Source organism: Phyllostomus hastatus, unplaced genomic scaffold (assembly GCF_019186645.2).
Source record: "Phyllostomus hastatus isolate PE091 unplaced genomic scaffold, TTU_PhHast_1.1 phas_contig_40, whole genome shotgun sequence".
NCBI lineage: Eukaryota > Metazoa > Chordata > Mammalia > Chiroptera > Phyllostomidae > Phyllostomus > Phyllostomus hastatus.
Window position 1 is genome coordinate 99,134,766 of NW_025333872.1, and position 20,228 is coordinate 99,154,993.

Sequence of the window (20,228 nt, forward strand, 5' to 3'; positions counted from 1 at the left end):
GCCACGGCTGAGGGGCGGGTGCACGGAGGGTCCCGAGTGTGGCTGGATGTTCACAGAGACACCAGTGACCTCGAGGGTTAATGAGTCTTTTTTTTTAAAGATTGTATTTATTTATTTTTAGAGAGGGAGGGAGAGAGAGAGAGAGAGAGAAACATCAATGTGCGGTTGCTGGGGGCCATGATCTGCAACCCAGGCATGTACCCTGACTGGGAATCGAACCTGCGACACTTTGATTCGCAGCCCGCGCTCAATCCAGTGAGCTACGCCAGCCAGGGCGGGTTAATGATTCTTTATGTCATTGATGCATTTTCTTTACTCAACAAACATCCCCTAAGCACCTATGAGTATTACATGCCAGACGCTAAAGCTTAAGGCCCAGCAGGGGGAGACATTTGTGCAAAAACCAGCATCACAAAGCACTTGCTGGGTAGGCGGTGAGGACTCCTGAAGCCGGCTGGTCTGGCGTGGACAGGCAGGGCGATTCGCGGAGAGCAAGCGGGAGCGAAGGTCTGGAGGGCAGCCGGCCCTTGGGAGGCGTCCGGCGGCCCTGGTGCCCTGCGCTGGACTCGTGCAAACGGGAGCCCCTGAGGGGTGTGGACAGGAGTGGGCCTGACAGGGCCTTGCCTGCAGCGGGAGGAGGGCGGAGGACAGCTGGGGGGAGGCGGGGCTACCCCACGGACAGGGGAGAGGCAGTGCGGAGGAGGGCACAGGTGAATGCGGCGTGGGAGGAGGCGGCCTCACGGCTCACAGCCGACAGGAGAAACCCACGGGGAGCACCAGTGGGTGGGAGGGTGCGTGCGGGGGGTGGGGGGGGCGCAGGGCAGTGCGGAGAGGAAGAAGCACTCAGAAAGGAGGCGCCGGCGGCGTGACCTGCTTCTCCCAGCCTGGGGACCACAGGGAGGTCCAGACCGAGGTGAGCACACGCGCGGGCTGCGAGGTGGGCGGGGGCCGCTTGGAAGACCCCCCATGACCTAGGACACGCCAGAGTCGCCTGTGTGATGACGGCCTTCGCTGTGTCACCCACGTGAGCGTTCAGAATCAAAGCGCGTGGCCAGGCGGCAGGTTCGCGACAGCACCGCGTTTCTTTAGAGGCCCCCGCTCTGCAAGATCCAAACCCGCGCACTGGCGCCTGGCTGCGGCGCGCCCGCGACCCGAGGCAGCCCGCCCACGAGCGCGGACGTCAGCTGGTGAACCCGTGGAGTCGGGCCGCGCCACTTGGGACAACAAGTCCCGGGCTCCGGGCTCCGGGCCCGGAGACAACAGCGACCACGACACCGAGTCTGGGCTGCTGGTTCTGTGCCTCTAAGCAAGTCCCAGTGGGCTGAGCAGACGCTACACTTTTTTCTTCTGCACCTGAAATTAACGGATTTTTTTCACGGATACTCCTCACCTCTGCGGGTGAGGAGGTGGGCTGCACATTGGATACAACTGGAAAAACGACATAAAAAAATAAAACTACATGATGCCTTTCCAACGGCCTCCTCTCGCTCAGACGGTGGCGGTGGCGAAGCGTCGGCCACCACCTCGGAGGCGCCCCGCCCCTCGACGCCCCGCCCCGCCCCCGCCGACGCCCCGCCCCGGAGGGGCGTGGCCGCCTTCACATCTTGGTCTGCGTGTCCCCTCCTTCCGCGGGCTCGGAGGCTTCCGCCGCGAGGGGCCCCGCCAGCCCCCGGGCCTCCATGAGCTCCACGGTCCCGTAGGCCAGCATGGCCACGCCCAGGACGCCCAGGAGGACGTAGAGCTTGACGCTGACGCACAGGAAGGTGCTGTACCCGAAGGCGACGACGAAGCCCAGCGCCTCCCAGAGGCGGTAGTTGGCGAAGGCGGCCTCCTTGTTCTTGTCGAAGAGGACTCCGTACAGGGCTGCAAGGGAGGGGCCGTGAGCGCGGCGCCGCCGCCGCCGCCGCCCGCCGCCCGCCGTCTCCCACCTGCTGCTGGGGGCCGGGCTGCTCCCCGACCCCACCCTGCGCCCTGCCCGGCCTCCTGGGCAGGACCAGGACCTTTCTCTTAAAAACACGGAGAATGTTATGCGGTGGACTCTAGGGCGGGGTGGAGAGTGGCGACACTCCCCGGCAGTGAGAATCGCCCCACGCACAAGAAACGTGGGACTCGTGACGTGTCCGCCCTGGCGACTCCGTGCGCAGCGTCCCTGCCGGGCCTCCGCACTGACCGCCCGCGGGTGACTTCTCCGTTCTCCCGGACACCACCGCCCAGTGGCCGCAGGGCCTCCCCACGCCTCCCACACCACGCACGGTGCTGCCCCGCCTGTCCCCCCGTGGCCCGGGCACCCCCCAAGGTCAGGGGCCACTCTCGCCCTCAGTGATGTTCCACGGCTACCGCGGAGTCAGCGAGAACTCGTCTTGAACGGCTAAGTGGACGAGTAGAGGGACGGTCACGCCATGAAGTGAGGAGGGCACCAGCAGGTGCGACACCACCAAGCCCGTGTCCTCCGTGCAGACTCGACACCTAACATTTAAGGACGCGAGGGCGCGTCTGCACTGGAGCCCTCCGCAGGCCCCGCGGGCATGCGCGCGCACTCTCTCCCGACACTGTCCGGGAAGGTGCGGAGGCCTACGCCGGGGACGCGCCCGCCCCTGGGGCACCGGCCGGAGGCCCGCGGAAGCCGCAGGGAGTTTCTGTTTCTCTCTCCCCTGTGCCGCGGTGCTGCTGTCCGGCAACATCACAGGCCTGGCCCGGGAGGCGGTCCTGTCCTTCCTCCCAGGCACTGACCTTGACCCAGACACACCAGGTGAGGGTGCCCAGCCGAGCACGTGAGCACGGGCGTCCCCTGGTTCAGAACCTTGGGCAAGCCCCCTGCGGCCCTGAGCCGGCGGAAGCACGGGTGAAACCAAACCATGGACGCCCACAACGCTGGGGGGTCTCAGGGAGCCAGTGCAGCTGGCCAGCCGGCAGGACACAGGTGCTGAGGAGGGCTCCGCCCTGTAGACCCTCGCCCCGTGGGGGGTCACGCACCCGGCTCTTCCCACACTGGGGCAGCAGCCAGGTCCCCGCCCCTGACACCTGGCTGGTGAGGCACTGGCCGAGCTGCCACTAGTCCCAGGTGTTTCCTGCGGGACGTCTGCAGGGAGGAGGCTCCCCGCTTGGCCACCGCCGGCTCCCGGCAGCCCTGGGGCATCTCACCGGGCTCTGCGTTGCCGGCCGGAGGTGGGCCCGTCTCCGGGCTAAAGTGCCACCTTCACCCCCCTGTGTTCGGCCGCCACCCAAATCCAGCCCCTCCATCGCTGCCTTTCCCGTGTTGTCCCCCAGGCCCCGCCCCAGGCCCTCTCAGCTGCAGCCCACCCCATCTCGTTGTGGGGAATAGGACTGGCCGGCCACCCGCGGGCCTCCCTGACCCTCCAGTCACGTGGGTAGTGCTGACCCGACACCCAGCCCCCATGGGGGCTGCCCAAGCCTCCCGGTTCCGAGATGCACAGGACCCCCTGGGCCCCGGCTGCCCCTCTGCTCCTGGCTCTGGCCACTCATGCTCCTCCCAGGGCCAGGCCCTCTGACCCCGCTCCCCCATGTGGCCTCCTGTCCCTCGAGCTGACAACGAGCCTGCTGTCTCATGGCCCTCCCCCTCCCGGAGCAGCCGAGGGCTCCGAGCTCCCAGCCACCACCCCGACCGCAGCCAGCAACCCAGGACTGCCGTCCCGGGATGGCCCCTCTAGCCCTCCGCAGCTGCCCGCCTCTCTCCACCCCCGTGGACGGTGGAGACAACCTGACAGCCGAGGCCGTGCCTGGAGCTGGACCTCAGGCCAGATCCCAGCTCTGCGCTCACGGCCGCCCGCCGCACATGGCTTCTCTGCGCTCCAGGGCGTGCGGAGGACCGCCAAGGCCAAGCCAGCGCCCTCACTGACCAGCCTCGGCGAGAGGCCAGCTGGCCCTGAACAGGGAAGCGTGCTCTCACCAGGCAGGGAGCCCACCAGAGCCTTGACCTTGGCCTTGTGGACCCAGAACTGTGAGGAATAAATGTCTGTTGACCCCCAGAGTGTGTGGTGCCCCACACAGATGGGCACAGCCTCCCAAACCCGGCCGCCTCCACACCACAACTGCGCCCGGACCACCTCCGCATCTCGTCTCTCCGGGGTCCCCGCCTCACCCCCCACGGTCCCCTCCGCCGCCCGGGGGAGGAAGGGGGCCTGGGCAGCGACGGTCTCGGTGCAGGTCACTCACCGTTGTTCTGTGTCTGCCAGACGGCGTCGGCCATGCCCCACAGGCCAGAGAACACGAAGAACACGGCCAGCTGGTCGGGGCTGGGTCTCCACAGCAGGAGGGCGACGATGCAGGACAGCTGGGTGACGGCACCTGCGCGGGCCCAGGGAGAGAACCGCAGGGGTGAGGGCCGCGCCCGCGGCCGGCGGGGCTGCGCTGTGCTCGTGCTGAAGGAGGCTCATTGTTGCTTCGTGGTGCGAGCAGCGTTGCCCTGACACCCCCAGACCGGGCTCTGCGGGAGGGAGCCCCTGACTCGCGCTGTGCCGGCCGGCGTGCGCGCCCTTTGCAGAGTCTGACGGCGACTGCTGGCCTGCAGCCTGGCAGACCGCTGTCAAGGCGGGGGACAGCGGGGCCACGAGCCACAGAGGAGGACATCGTCGTGCGCGGGCGGAGGAGCCCCCAAGTTACGAGGGTTCAGGCCCAGTGGGGGAGGACTCCTTCCTCAGGCCGATGGGGGCGGTGTCCCCCCACCCCGTGGGAGCTGGCCTTCAAACGGGGCGAGGGCCGGTGGGGAGGCAGGCTGGACCGCCCCGGCTGCCTGCTCCTGGCTCTGTCCTGGCGGGTCCGGTTTCTGCGGGCGCCGCGTCGCCAGAAGGTAGTCACACGGCGGCTCTGGCCACTCCTGAAACCGCTGGCTACTCGGGAGGTGCAGGGGCACACTGGGTCCCCGAGGCCGTGTGGCCTTGAGACAGACACCTCACTTCTCCCTCCTCGGGTTCCCCACCGTCCAGGTGGGCAGGGCCCACGCCACAGGGTGAAGGTGAGGACGCAATGGGAATATGCAGACCGCTTGGCCCTGGTCAGCTCCCATGTCCGGGACCCCCAGACCTCGGCCGAGGGGCCAGGGAACGTTCTGTTACCGCCTGGTCTCTCATTACTCACAGTGTCTCTGGTCCTTCCCTCCCTTCCCGAGGGAGAGAAGGTGACGTGTGTTTGGCGTGGAGTCGGTCCGCTTTGAAAGCTCCAACTTTCTGCACCGGGGGAGTGCAGGCCACGCCCCTCAGGGACTGTCCCCAGCTCCCCGCCTCACCCACGGCCAGAGGACCGGCCAGGGCCTTCCTTTCTGTGCCACACGGAACCCCGTGCTCCCCGCCGCCCCGGCCCCGCACGCCGGCCGCGGTGGGGCAGCCCTGCGCAGGGTCCCGTCCCCTGCACACCCACAGGGCCAGCCCGGCAGTGCCGGGCGCGCTGGAGAACCACCCCCTGCTGGGGGCTGGCCGCGTGCCCACCTACCGAATGCGTAGAGAGGGATCCTGCCCGTGTACTGGGACACCTTCCCGTACAGCTCGGAGCACAGCGCGTTGGTGGCCGAGAAGCAGATCATCACGTAGCCCACGAAGTGGATGCCCAGGGCGCAGGTGACGTAGGACTGGGGACGGGAGCAGAGCCGCGTCAGAGCCTCCTGGAGGCCGGGTGCCGGGCAGGGGTTGGGGGACAGCTCGGCGGGCGAGTGTGGTCGGGGACCCAGTCACGCCCGCATGGGCTGGGCGGGGGACCGAGGTCCTGCTGAACCGGCCGGAACCCTCTGTCGGCCCAGCTCCCGTGCAGAGGACAGCGGTGATGTGCGTAAGGAAACCGGCACGTGGGAGCCGGCAGAGGGCGTGGACAGGCGTCTGCACTGCCGGCGCCTGCTGAGCTCTGACACCGGGCGGCCGCTCCCGCTGGGGCAAGGGGGCGGGGCCTGTCGGGGCGAGGGGGCGGGGCCGGTGGGGGCGGAGGAGCGGGGGCAGGGCTGTGTGGGACACGGCTGTGCTTCCACGCACGGGTGCTCTGAAAAGGGAGGTATCCTCCGTGGGGGTGGGCATCGCTCAGAAAGTTAAATCCACATCTAATGGCCTTCCCTTGTGCGGCCGCCCACTGGGCCCCACCCCCCCAGAGCCCCGCCCCCAGGGGTCGCCCGCACGCACGCCTACCCGCGTGTAGTCGCCCGCCAGGAAGGCCTGCTCGAACCCGCTGTACATGGGCAGCAGCACCAGCAGGCGCAGGCGCCGGTCTCTCAGGAGTCTGAAGGTCGACAGCAAGGTGGAACAGGTGGAGGGGGTCCCGCCTTCGCTCCTCTGCTGAGGCTCTCCCAGCGGGTCTAGCAGGAGCGCCACCAGCAGGACCGCCAGGACTCCGCTCCCTGGAAGGACAGCCCAGGGGCGGCTGCTGTTTGGGGGCTGGAGCCACGGAACACAGGCTCCACTGTCCCCTTCTCCGTCTCCGGGGGCGACGGCCGACCTCAGACCCCGGGCGGAGACTCAGCCTGCACCGCCCCCGCGCACCCTGCACACGGCGGTCGTCCACGCCGTGTGACTGGCCTGAGACCCTCGGGCCCCCACAGGACGCTGTAGGCAGCGGGGTCTCCCGAGGCGGGAAACACGAAGCCTGGGGGGGACCCCAACACCTCTGTGCTCTCCCCCCACCCCCTGCAGTCCAGTCCTGGCCCCGGACCAACAGCCAGCCCCCATGCCGGGGTTGTCCCTCCGTCCGTCCGTCCGTCCGCAGCGGCCCTCTGCTTCCTGCTCGTCCCACCCCGATTTGGAGGACCATGCACGCCCACCACGGTGGGTCCCCTGCGCCGGGACGGCGGGCGTCTGGGGACGGAGCGGAAGCTCCAGGCGCGCGAAGTGGGGGGCGTCCCCGGGAGGAAGGGCCGAGAGCGGAGCCGGGTGCAGGGTGGGCACGGGCACTCTGGGCGTGTCACCCGTGAAGCACACGCCCAGACCAGCCTCGCTGCTGGTATGCACGGTCGAGTGGGGAAAGGTGTGTCCGCGGTCCACTCCGTGACCACAGCTGCTCCCTCCCCACCGTCCCCCCCCCCCCCCCCCGGCTGTGGGGCCCGAGCGCCCAGCAGGAGGCTGCCGCCCTGCACTGGCCAGCCCCGAGCAGGGCCCACGAGAGGCGGCGGCTCTCAGAGCCACGTCCGCACTGGGGTGTGGGTGGGCAGGCGCCCTATGACACAGACCCGGCCCTTGGGGCAGGGTTGGGAAAGGGCTGAGGTTGCCCAAGCAGCGTCCTGCGTTTCAGAGGAGCTGGGGCGGGGGGGTGGGGGGGTGGACAGAGCCTGCAGCCCTGGAAATCGCTCCAGGGAGACGGTGGGCTCTGCCTGTCATCCACTTTCCTCCTCTTCTCCTTGTCTTGTCTTTGTGGCAGTGTGGCTTTGCTTCGAGGAGAGAGACTGACGAGGCTCTTCCTGCAAGGAAGCCAGGAGCCCAGTAACCGGAGACACTGTCTCCGTTTCGGGCGACCTTTGGACTCCAGCTCCCCAGGGTGCCGGCTTCTCGGAACTGGGGCAGGCCTGGCTGCTGCCAGGGGGCGCAAAGGGGACTGGAGACGCAGGCTGTGCCCGTGCCCAGGGCCTGAGCTGCTCTTCGGGGACGCACACGGCCAGCAAACCGCAGTCTCGGGACCGGACCTGCCCCCCCCCCCCCCCCGCTTCTGCACACGAAGCCTTGCTAGGACAGACACATCGTGGTCCTCCGTGCCCGCCTTGCCTGGCGCCTGCTCCGGGGAGACCGCCCGGCCAAGGCGCGGCGGAAACCTGAGGCCCTGCACCCCCGCACGCGCCCTCCTACCACGGCCCCTGCTTCAGCCTCTGCCTCCCGCGCCCTCCCGGCTCCCCTCCTCCACTCACACCCCGGGGGGGGGGGAGGGGACCGCCCCCTGGCCCACGCAGCCCCAGAGCTGGGCCCCGCGCGGAGCTGCAGCTGCGCGTCACTGGGGAACTGTGCAGAGCCCTTCCATCAGAGTCCGGCCGGGTGGACGTGCACCTGCCCCCTTCGCTGAGCCCCCAGCTGACAGCGGGGGGGGCCCGTCTCCCCGGGGCCCAGAGCAGAGAGGGGCTGGCGTCTGCCAGGGCTCACTGTGCCTCCTCCCCGTCCAGTGGCTGCTGCACGAGGGCTCCCTCCGAGCCTCTGGCGCAGCAGTGACCTCCGAAGGGAGCTGCCAAGTCGCGGCAGCCGCCCGCGGCTCCTTGGAGCCCCCGAGACCCCGCCCCCACCCCGGGAAGTCTGGGTGTGGTCCCACCGATCCACACACACCAGGCCCTTGCTCGTCAGGAGCCTTCCATGACCTTCGTGAACTTCACACTCATTGAGAGTGACCCAAAGATAGACTTAAATTCCCTCCAAGATGCCAGCCAGAGAAAAAACAACAACCTTCCGAGGCGCCCCCCAGCAGGAGCGGAGTCCCTTAGAAGACCATCAGCACGGACGTTTTCCGCTGAGACAGGCCCCCGAGGACCAGGCTCCTTCTGCCAATCAGCCCCTCCGGGGCCCCATCTTTTCCGTGGGGCTTAGTGTCCGTGCACCCGGCTGCCCCGTGGGCAGCCCTGAGCCCGCACTGGCGAGGGTGAGGGGCAGGAGAGAAGGGTGCCCTGCACCGGCCTCTCGGCAGGAGTCCCTCGAGGACGGCCGCAGAAGGAGACGACCCTGCGTGGGGACTCTGCGTGTCTGGGTCGTCGGACGTGGCTGGGATGCAGGCGGCCCCTCCTCCGACGCCTGGTCCACCACGAGCTGTCCGCCGTGGTGGCCGTAGCTCAGAGAGGCCACTGAGCACTGGGAGGTGGCTGTCCTGACTCAGAGACGGTCTTTGCAACTTAGTTAACTAACATTCAAACAGCCCCCTGTGGGGAATGGCTACGGGGCTGGCCCGTGCGGGGGCTGGAGGCTCCCACCCTCCCGGGAAGCTGTGCCCGCCGGTCGGCGGTGCCTGGTCCCCTGTCTGTGAGGACACACGGGGCCGGGAGGTGGCCGGCAGACTGGGGGCCCAGCGAGGCTCCGCCCTCCGCAGGACTCGGCCAGTGCCGCGCTGCGAGCACGTACCCGTGTAGATGCCCAGCAGGGTGTAGATGAGCTGCTGGGTGGGACGCTGGGTGCTGTTGCCGGGCGCCGTGGCCATCAGGCAGTCCCGGGCCCCGCAGGACGCGAGCTGCTCCTCAGGGACGGGGCCTGCGGGGGGCGGGGGGACAGGCGGCGTGAGGACACGGGCAACTCCGTGGGACCGGGGACACGGGGAGCAGAAGGGCCCGGGGAAGAGGAGGGTGCACAACCCCCGAGCCCGGCGTCAGCTTGCCCAAGGTCTCGGGACGCGGCTGGCTGGACTGGGGGTCTCAGAACGCGTCCCCTGGGGCGCGGGGGCGCACGCCCCCTGTTAACACGGTCCAGACACAGGTGTCAGATGCCTGTCACCCGTTAAATCGCTCTCCTGACGTGAATAAAAAATTCAACTCTGTAAATTAATCAGGAAGAAAGAACGCCTGTGAGGGTCCACGTGGGCGGGCCTGGGTCCTCACGCAGACTGGACGCCGGGCCCGTGGCCCCATGGCCCGGCCACTGCCCGTCTTTTCCGGGTGTCGGCCGCCTTATCCGAGGGGAGAACAGGAGGTGACCTCCCACGACGTGGCAGGAGGAGAAAGGGAAGAGGGGCCTTGGTGGGGGAGTTTCCCGAAGGCGGGGCTTTCTTCGGCGGACCGGCGGATGGGCGGGCCAGGAGGAGGAGCTAGAGGCCGTCACCCTGGGACAGGCGGAGGGTTTGGACGCCCTCTCTGTCAAAGGTGTCCGTCCTGCAGGAACGGTGGGACTCACGCCCCCCGCCCTGGTTTACACTCTCAGACACCAGAGGGCGCACTTTGCAGCCGGGCCGGCCCAGGTGCCTCTGAACGTCCATCCTCAACGCTCAGACCCGTCCAGGAAGGAACGGTCTTGGGTGTGGCCTTGAAACCACACTGGTCAGTGGCCCCGGCCGGTGTGGCTCAGTGGGTTGGGCATCGTCCAGTAAACCAAAAGGTTGCGGGTTCGATTCCCGGCCAAGTCGCATGTCTGGGCTGCGAGTCTGGTCCCCGGTCAGGGCACGTACAAGAAACGGCCGGTCAGTTTCTCTCTCACTTCCATGTTTCCCTCTCCCCCTCTTCTCCTCCCCCCCCTTCTCCTCTCCCTGAAATCAGTAGGCACACCCTCGAGCAAGGATAAAAAATTCTGCACCGTGTCCACAGCCCCTTTGACAACAGCCAGCTTCTGGACAATACTAAAATCCCATTAAAAAAAGAAAAACTCAAACCAAACAAAAAACGCTGGTCAGCGGGTCCATTCGGGGGAAAGGGGGTCCCTGGAAGCTGACCTCCCACAGTCTGAGAGGACAGCGTTGACCCCACAGAGTCAATTCCACGGGCGGTGGCCTCGGCCTCTCCGGGAGGGGAGTGTCCGAGGCAGCGGGGACCCTCCGGCCCACCCACACCGCCCCGGGGGGACAGCCAGGAGCCAGGTGGCGCTGAGGCTCAGGCAGGCTGAGCAGCTTGTCCTCAGGGCCCCCCGGGGCCCTCTCAGGGGTGGGGGGGGGTCCTCCCCGCGCCCGGTCCCTTGTACCTTGAGTGGGCGTCTGGCCGAACACCAGCGAGGAGATGAGGTTGCCCCACACGCCGGACGACTGGAACACGAGGAAGAAGATGCCGAAATACCGGTTCACCACGTCTCTGCCGACCTGTCCCGCCTTCTCCGCGTAGGCGTTCCCCACGGTCGTGAGGTAGGTGCCCTGCGCGGACCACAGCGGCGCTGCGCCCAGGCCCAGCAGGACCGAGGTGGGCACCAGGGTGTACCTGCAGGGCGGGGTGCAAACGGAAGGGGCCGCTGTCCCCTCCGTCCTGCCCTCTCCTGGGGGGGCGACCGCGGAAACCTCCTTGTGTTCAAGGACTGGCTGGAGGGAGGGGTGCGTCCCCCCCAACCACCACCAGACTCGGGGAGATGAGCCCAGCCGCGGGCCGCGCCTGGTTCAGGGTCATTGCAAGAGTGACAGGCAGAGCCGTGGCCTCTGTGTCCGACAGTAAAGGGCACGTGCGGGGTCACAGGCGAGGGGGGAGGACCTGGGCGTCCCTCTCAGCTTTGCTCACAGTGGCGGTGGCAGGGGGTGGGGGGTGGGGGAACCGGTCGGTGTCGCCCTCCTCAGGGAGGCTTCTGCGTGGAAACCCACGGCAACCGGAAAAGGGGACTGGGGGCCATCGCCACCGTGCGTCCTGGATGTCGAGAGGGCGTCCCTCAGAGGAGGGCCTGGGCGCGGGGCGTGCGGCCGGTGCGCTTAGGGCTGGGTCCCCGAGGTCCCTCTCCTCCAGGGAGCAGGCGGGGCTCAGGTGGGCACGCCCACCGTCTGCGCTAAGGGGGCGGGCCCAGCGGTTCCTCGGCCCAGTCTCCCTGACCCCGCCCTGGGGCCGCCGTCCCTGGGGCCCTAAAGGCCCCTGGTCACCGAGAGGGAGGCCACCCAGGCCTGAGGCAAGGTCAGCCCGGGCGTCGGCGGGAGGAGGGGGCACGGCAGAGGGCACAGAGCCACACCGCGGCCCCGCGCGGGGCCCAGGGGTCTCGGGCGCCGAGCTCCTTCCACAGCGGAGCAGCGGGCGGCACTGGGCGAGGGCCGAGCGTGTGCCGCCGCCGCGCCTGAGACGGGACCTGGCGCCGGGCGCCACGCGCCGCGCGGGGAGTACCAGCTGGCGTAGAAGTTGCCCAGGGAGAAGGCCACGTAGCAGCTCATGGCGGCGACGATGGTCCACTTGCAGCCCAGCGTCCGGATGAGCAGGGGCGGCAGGAACATGGAGGACAGCAGCATGGCGCCGTAGAGCGTGCTGAGCACCGCCACGCCCAGGCCCTCCTCGCTGTACAGGCTGCTCTGTGGGGGGAGGGCCCGCTCAGCGGCTCACCCGCGGCCCCGGCCCGGCCCCCAGCGCGCCCGGCCCGCACGGGGAGGGGAGGCGGGCGGCCCGGCTCCCCGAGACCCCTGCCAGCACGCAAGGGCGGCCGAGGCGGCCGGGGTGGACAGCGTGTCCAGGCCCCCGCACGAGGGACGCATGCGAAGCTCCATGTCGCGCTGTGGGACCACGCTCATGCTCTCCGTTTTCCTGTCATCTGTCCCTTGAGAGCCTCGTGGTGTCGCCCGGTAAGGAGTGGCCAGGGGTCCAACAGGGACCCAAACCAGACCCTGTGTCCTCCTCCCACGCGCAAGGGGAAGGGGGGGGAGGCAGCTGGGCAGGGACACCCCAGGGACAGGGGGCAGGGCTGTGGCTCCCAGGTGGTGACAGGGCCGCCAGGTGTCCACAGCACCAGCAGCTGGCCCAGGACGGCGCTCAGTCAGCCCAGTGGCATCGGGAAGACTTTTCTAGAAGGAGTGAGGACCACAGGAGCTCGGGGGGCGGGGGGGATGACATACGAGGAGCTGACCTGGGAAAGGGGGGAGGGGCCGACGCCCAGGGGAGCTGCAGGGACATCTGTGCCCAGGTCCCTCCGTGAGGTGACAGAGCTCAGGACACGGGGCTGCGGGCAGGTGCGGCCGCAGAGCTGCCCGACCCGACCCCAGGGCGCCGGGGCGCTGGGTCGCACTGTTCTGCTCAAGCAGAGCCAGGCGAGAGGGCGCAGCTGGGGGTGACACCCCTCGGCGGGACTGGCACCCCGGGCACAGGGAAGGAGAGGGGAAGTGGCATCCCCGGGGACATCCGAGTGACAGGCGGGAGTCGGTGGTGGCGGCTGCCTCGGCGGGAAATGCGGGGAGGCTCACCGGGCCCCGGGCGGGCTCGTGGCCAGGCCTGGGACCCCGCGAGGCTCACGACGGCCGTCTCGGCCTCCACTTTGGGGCCCGAGGATAAAGCTGGCCAGAGGGACCGACAGACGGGAGCATCCTCGGTGGCAGGTGCAGCCACTTCTGTCCACGTCACCAGGTGATTTTGCTTAAGCTGGGCCTGGTAGACGGGGTCACCCGGGTCGGACGCGTCTCTGCAGTCCGGTTGGGGGCAGGGGCGACACGGTCCCAGCTCGGAGGGAGGAGGGGTGCTCGGGTTGGCGGGGCGGCTCCAGGCCCGAGTCAGGCGTTCCACCACCCCCTGTCGCCCGAGGCGGAGGGGACCACGCCCAGGATAGGGCGCTCCTCGCCCCCTGGGGTCCGGCCGGCTGGGGCACCCGGTGCGGGCGTGTCGCTGCCCTCGGGGCTGCCCGGCTGTCCTCGGGCCACTGTCACCCTGTCCCGAGCGAGCTGCCCCCTGAGCCGGGGCCGCAGTCACGGCCTGAGCAGCTCTCCCCCCCTCGTCCCTCCCTCCTCCGGCGTCCACGGGCAGAGGTCACTTGCCACCGTTCTGCGGAGCGCCTGCAGGGTCCAACCCCGTGGGGAGGCCTGCACCCAGGGGAGCTGCCCCCCCAGGGTCCCCCCAGTGGGGGGCTCCACGTGGGGTTGCACGGCCTCGCCAGGTCGTCCGGACAGCACCCACTCCTTTCAGCCTGGGCCCCTCCACACAAGAGGAGGGGTGTGCCGGGCACCCTGACATTTCACAGCAGGGCCCCGCATCCTGGGGGCTGTGTCACAAAAGCCGTGAGCTGGCCGGGCAGGAAAGCAGGCTGCCGCCCTCTGGGCCGGTTTCCAGCCCCACCATTGGCCGCAGTCCCATCCTCTCTGAGTCCAACTGGAAACAGGATCCGCGGGGGTTTGCAGGGGACACGCACCCATGGGAACTCGAGGCCGCACCCCAGGTCCAGAGGGTGTGCGGCCGGCCAGCAGTGAGGACAGAGAACCCCAGCCCCTCCCTGCCCTGCACCGCCGGTCCTGGCCCGCTGCGCCTCTCGGGTTCCCCTCCGGCACACAGCAGTGGGGGTGGGGGGCTGCTCCGGGACCCCCACTGGCAGCCATGTGAGACCCCACGCGTGTGTGTCAGCAGAAACTCTAAAAACGCTTCCTTGCGAGGCGGCCCCGAGGCCACGGGGCACAACTTGGGAGAATGAACGCCCCTGGGGCCTCCCCGGGTTCCCGCACGCCTGAGTCTCAGAGACGAGCCGTGAGCCGCGGCTGCCTGGACAGGGACAGCACAGCCACCCCGGGCACACGCGCCCCCGGCCCTTGCGGGGGGAGGGGGGAGGACCTGAGGAGGGCGGGGCCACAGAGGGGCAGGCAGACCCCGGGCTGTCTGCGTGTACGGTTCTGCGTGAAGCAGCCCCAAATCTGCACGGTCTGGTGCGGTCTGAGCCCTTCCCGCTCCTCCCCCGACCACAAAGCCACAGGGTCCCCAGAGATTCTGCTGGAAACTCCTTTAACCCAGCCACAGGCAGGGGATGTCTCGGCCAGCCCCAGCCTCCCGGTCCGAGGGTCAGACACACGCCCCCGTTGTGCAAGCCCGCCGGGCTGGGCCAGAGGCCTGCCCCGGGGACCGGGTGTCCACACCACCTCCACTGCCGCTCTGCAGGGTTCGGGCCGAGCTGCCCAATGGGAAAACCCGCCTTCCCCTGGCCTGCAGCCGCGGGGCCCATGGAGGCCGGGACGGCGTGCGGACCGGCACGTACCTGCAGGCTCTGCAGCCCCCCGTAGGCTGTGAAGAGGAGCAGGAACCCCAGGGAGACCACCAGCACGTTCCTCAGGTTCCTGTCCATCGCGCTGGCGGCCGGTGCCGGCCCTCCGCAGACACGGGGATGCGGGGCTCCCTGACCGGGCGCGGTCGGTGTGGGGATCGGTCTGCACCCCGCTGCCGCCACAGCACTCCGCCACGCGGGGTGGAGGGCCGGTCACGAGGCTGTGGGAGGTAACGACTCGGTAATGACAGACACCGCGAAGCGCCAGGGCCACCCCTCTGCCCGCGCCGCCCACCGTCCACCGCCGCCCCCTTCCAGCGGGGCCAGGGCCCAGGCTGCTCAGCCGGGCGTCCATGCACTTTCTCCTCTAACTTCCGCCGGAGACGGCCCCTCTGTTGCAGCGACGGCTTCCCGCCCCAGAGTACGGTTGCACCTCATGTAACGTCACACACATGCACCATCGCGCACGGATCACGGTGCCGGCCACCGCAGGAGAGACCATGGACGGTGCGCAAGGTGGAATGAACTTCGGCCTCAGACAGCGCAGCGCGAACCTCGGCCCGAGGACACACAGGTCACCTGAAAGTGTCACCCTGACTGTCAGAGCCGGGGGCCGAAGTGTGGGCGGCTCAGAGACGGCGTGGCTGCACCCGCCGGGATAACTGGGCGCCCACGCGGGTCCGAGGCGCTCCACGCCTGGACACGGGCCTCACACGCGTCGCTCCCTGTTGCCCGCAGCAGGGCACCGGGCCACACTCCCAGACGGGCGCCGCCCTCGGAGGGGCCTGGAGATGCTACGGGTCAGGCCTGGGCCCTGCCCCTGGCCCTCCCGCCCGGCTCCGCCCCCCCACCCCCCCCACCGCACCGTTCAGCGAGGGTTTCTCTCTGGTTTATTTGAAAGTGTGTTTCCTCCTCCCAGCCCCGCCCTGCGGGCAGACATCAGTGCCTTCTCAGTCTCTGCACTTCTGCTCCGAGGTTGTGTGTCCGTTCACGTCGCTCTCCAGGTCCCACGCACAAATGAGGGCACCAGCACTTGCCTCTTTCGTGCAGGTGGCAAGGTTCCGTTCTGTTTCACGGCCGGGTGGAACTCTTTCATGCATATATACACAGTGGCGCCCCGGCTCTCCCCCTGGATTCGTTCTGGGACCCGTGCCGAGTCCTGAAACCCAGGAGGGCCGAGCTGTGGCCACACGCAGAGACACACTCGTGTGCACATGAAGGCCTGTCCAGAAAGAATCCCGCCACGGGCTGTGGGAAGTGGAGACTTTTACTGAAGAAGACCCAAGAGACAAGAAACACTGCACACAGGACGGCGACGCCTCAGTCCCCTTCCAAGAGGGCACCTTGGGACCCCACACGGTTCTCCCGATCGCCATCGGCTGCCCCGTGGTATCTTCCTGAGTCTCATCCATGGTTTGAAATCTCTCCCCTCTCAAAGGTGACTTTAGTTTTGGGGAAAGTGGTAGTTTTCGGAATCCCCAGATCGGCCTCCAGCTCGTGCCCTGACAGTCGCCCGTCTCAGCTGACTGCAGCCCGCACGCGCTCCGCACCCTCGGGGGCTCTGCCTGCTGCAGGCCTTCCGGACGGGGGTCACTCTCTACGGAGTCTCGGCCGTCTTTGAAGATTTGTGCTGCACTTTTGTTTGTGCTGCTCTCATTGTATTGTCCCTGAAAGCCTTCTGACTCATCCGAATAGTTTCCACACAGGAATCCTCAAGCCTAACACAAAATCTGGTGCAGATTCACTGCTCCACTCACTGTCATTTTGAGTGAGACACCCACACAGTGCACACACGCTCGCTCAGCAGCACCCACCGCCCCCACTGACCAGCACGGTGAGGTCGTCACCGTTCACACCTGCGCACTCCAGTCCACGCCCCTGGGCTGCCGGGTGACGCCGGTGTCACCCGAACGGTTCTCGTCAGGTTAACCATGGCTGCACGTTCTCCGGACGAACCTCCCAGTGCGTGTGTGACTTTTCCGCTGGCTTCGGCCTCGTCACCAGGGGCACGCCTCCCGTGGCCGAACAGATGGAGGTAAAAGCGACTCAAAGGTACGTCCCCCCAGGCCCTAAAGCTGACACCGGTACTGCACCACTCCGAGGAAGGAAGGTGGTTCCGTGGAACTGCCTGGATGCGCGGGGCCGCCTGTCGGATGTTGGAGAGGAAGACACGGTGGCCCACGGCGGGGAGAACCCTGCTGAGGGGGCCCCAGGCATTGACCCTGCGGGGCCCGCCCCCCGCCACTAGGTGTCACTGTGTCGTCACTGTCTGGCTACCACACCAAGGCCCCGGGACCAGGCGATGCAGGATCGCGATTCAAATCAGTCACCTTTTCGGTGGGAAGGGAAAACGGCTCCGACACGAGGGAAGGGTAACCCATGGTTGTCCCTTTGGAAAGAAAGCACACGCTTCCACGCACGTCAGGGTGAGAGCTCGCACGCAGACGGGGGACGGGGCGGACCCTGCCCAGCGAGGGGCTCCGAGCTGCGGGAGGAGGCATGCTGGGGCTTCCTCCGGAGCCCGCACCTCGCGGCACAGCGCCGGCCCGAGTGGGCGCTTCCTCCTGGCCAGCGCCCCGAAGCGGCTGCCGAGGCCGAGGGGTGGCTGGGGAGCCCGCTGGCCCCTCGCGGAGCTGGCGGCCGTGGCCGGGAACCTGGCGAGGCAGGCCCTCGGAGTCAGGGGTTTCCTGGGGCCCGTCCTCCCCCCGCTGCCCCACAGCACGCAGCTGGAGGGACGAGGGGGGCTCCGCAGGCCTGGGGGGCACAAGAGTGGCCTGGCCCTGCGGCCCCATCACCCACGGGTGTCCTCGGGACCCCGACCTGCGGCAGCTGACGTCACCCACGTGACCCCACAACCTGCAACGTGAGGTGAGCCAGAGCGGGGAAATCTTCCTTCTCTGCACTCAGAGGGATGGCGCAGACCCCGGTTTAGGGCACACTTGCGCACGCGTGTGTAAAACACGCGCACACATACGTGCACACACCCCCTCGCCTTTGTCCTCCGCACCCAACCCCCTCTCCCTTCCCCGTGAGCCTTCTGCTGGCTCCCGAGTGGCTCGGAATCCCACAGTTAGTTGCCCGCAGCTGCGGGGGGGCCGCCTGCCCTGGGGGCCAGTCTGGGCGGGGCCCCGACCTCCTGGAGGCTGGTCCCCACGGAGGAGGCGCAGAGCAAACAGTGATTAAGGGTCGGACCCTCGCAGGTGGGGGCCGCTGTCCCCACGATGAAGCAGGTGCTCAGTCCAAAGGGCGGGGCGGGGAGGGCGGCTCCCTGCGGTCACAGCCCCGAGTCCCCCCAAGGGCCCGGAGGAGCACCGGCCAGCCCAGCGGTCGCCCCGCTGCAGGGGCGCCGGCCCGGCGGGCTCTCTCGGCAGAGCCTGGAAGCCCCAGCCTGCAGCTCCGACCCTGCAGCTCCGACCCCTGGGGCGGGGCGGTCCCTGGCAGCTGAGGAAGCTGGAGATCAGCCGAGGGCAGCCGCTCCACGCCGCCCGGACGAGGGGCGGCAGTGGTGCTTGTGCCGGAACTTTCTAGGCAGCTTCCGATCTATTGTTTGGTGCCTGGCAAAGGCCCTGGGATGTGAGGTGACGTTGGTCAGACTCCAGAGATAACCCCGTGCCTCCGCGGCCACCACGCGCACACACTCGTAACATCGGACGCTCGCCCAGCCCGCCCGCCCGCCCCGCCCCCGTCACTGTTACCTACAGCCGCGGCCCGCTCAGCTCCGGCCGCTACCGTGTCACTCGGCTTCTCGGCTCCGGGGCCGTCGGACCGTGGGGCCCCGTCCCTCCTGCCGTCCTTCGCAAGACGGCGGGAGCCTGGGAAATCATTGCGACACAGCGGGCCGCTGGCACCGCGGCCTGCCCGGCTTGCGACTTACTGTCCTCAGCAGTAGCTTATCTGGCCCCGCCTCGCCCCGGGCAAGGCCGGCGGGGCGCCCCAGAGAGCCAACTGGAGGAAGGGCTGGAGGGGCCGTGTCTGAGCACGGAGAGCCTGAGCTCGCTGCAGGGAGGATGCGTGCACGTGTGTGCATGCTAGGGTGTAGACGTGCACACATGTGCACACGCGTGTGCGTGCACACCAGCACAGGATGCGTCTGCCAGGAGACTCCGGCGCCCCGTCTCCGGGCGGGAGAGTTGGCCCGGAGGGACCCCTGCCCTTCTGCCCTCAGATGCCTGTGGCCTGTTTCCGAGTTTTGGGACAGCGCACAGATTTTAAAGAGAACACAGATGTTAAAGGAAATGCACTTTGCAAAGAAATCTCATGATAAGGAACTGTCAAGATGGCGGTGAAACTGCACCCTATTTTCAGGCGTCTGATTTCCATAACTGGCTCCCCCGGAGCCCCGCCCGCGCCCGAGGTTCACGAGAGGAGCTCGGACCAGCGTGCAGGCCTCGGGCGTGGGACCTGGCCTCCGCTGTCCCCCCCGGCCCCTCACTGTCCCCCCAGCCCCACACCCCACACACACCCACACTGTCCCATCCCAGAGCCAGTCCCCCACGGCGCTGTCTGTCTGTGACAAGCTGGACAGACAGAAGACACTGGCGAGCAGGCCTGGGGGCTCCACTGTGACACGCAGAAAACATGGGGGGCTCCAGAGGAGCAGCCCCCACCCTGTGGTGTGAACCCCGTGGCCGTCTCCACTGCCTCCTCTCCCCGGGCGGCGCCCACACACCTGCCCATCCCGTCGGGCCAGAAACGCTCCCGGCCCTCTGAGACCGGTCTCCCACTCCCGGGCGTGGCCACTGGGCCTGGCCTTGTCACTGAGCTGGCCCCCCAGACGCGCCTGCCTCCCCACACCCATCTCTCGGCCACCTTTCCGAGGGGTCCGGCCAGGCTGGGGAGCGAGGGGCGGGGCCCTGCTCTGGAATCACACGTCCGGGTTGCTGTTGATCTGTTTATCCAAGATGAAGACAGCCACCCACCTTCTCCTGCACGCCAGGCCCCCCTGTCCGGGTCAGTGGGACCTCCAAGGCGTCCCGGTCTCACAGGCTGCAGGTGGCTCCGGGGGAGGGGAGGGGTTGCTCATGGGACCTCTGGGCTCCTTTGCAGGTGACGTCCCCGGCTCCTCGGTGCGTGACGCCCCGGGCAGCCAAGTGACTTCCACGTCCGCCGAGGCCTGTTCAGAACAGGTCTGCTGGCTGGTGCGTCCTGCTGAGGACACCCAGGGCCGGCGCTGGTGGTGGGGGAGCCTCCCTGTGTGGTGGGATGGGAGATGAGCCATGTCCCTCGGGGCTGTCCCCGGGGCTGCAGGCAGAGGCGTGCTGATGGGCGTGGCCAGGATCGGCATGGGAGAGACGGGTGGCCTGGTCCCGAGCGAGAAAACTCAAGTGTCAGCATTCCCTCCTGTCCCAGCCCCAAGCCCGAGCGCCTCAGCGCGGGCCGTCCCGAAGCAGAGATCCCGGGAGAGGAAGGAGCAGGAGGGGCCAGTGGTGCCAGCCACCCCTGGAGCCCCATTCGCCTGCCTGGGGCAGGCTGGGGCCCTCCGAGAGCACCACCCGGCGTGGGCCGCTGCGGCCGGGAGGGAATGCCCAGCGAGGGTGGGCGGGTGCTGCCGCGGGGCCGGCGACCCCCGGTGGGGGGGGGCTTCCCGGTCGGTGCACCTCGGCCCCCACCGCCGCTGTCCCTTCCGTGCACGGCCAGCAGGGATGGTCCCACGGATACTGAACGATAGTGTGAATTGAAGAGTAAAAACATTTGTAAAGGAAGAAAAGGGAAGCCAGCGAGATGGTGTCC

General features: G+C 68.4%; 1 protein-coding gene across 3 annotated transcripts; it reads right to left on the reverse strand.

Annotated features, from left to right (window-relative positions):
• Window positions 1-167: 167 nt before the first annotated feature.
• On the reverse strand, window positions 168-19,615 carry UNC93A (unc-93 homolog A). Of its 3 annotated transcripts, none has more exons than XM_045842570.1 (9): window positions 19,418-19,615; window positions 14,493-14,719; window positions 11,663-11,844; window positions 10,557-10,786; window positions 9,018-9,143; window positions 6,126-6,334; window positions 5,446-5,581; window positions 4,174-4,305; window positions 168-1,863 (listed from the first exon to the last, which is right to left on the reverse strand). In XM_045842570.1, exons 2-9 carry the CDS (start codon window positions 14,577-14,579, stop codon window positions 1,598-1,600), a joined length of 1,368 nt encoding a protein of 455 aa, XP_045698526.1. In that variant the 5' UTR covers window positions 14,580-14,719; window positions 19,418-19,615; the 3' UTR covers window positions 168-1,597. The 3 variants fall into 3 exon arrangements, with proteins under 3 accessions (XP_045698526.1, XP_045698525.1, XP_045698524.1); XM_045842569.1 differs by lacking the exon at window positions 19,418-19,615 and adding an exon at window positions 18,198-18,369; XM_045842568.1 differs by lacking the exon at window positions 19,418-19,615 and adding an exon at window positions 18,194-18,369.
• Between the last annotated feature and the right edge of the window lie 613 nt (window positions 19,616-20,228).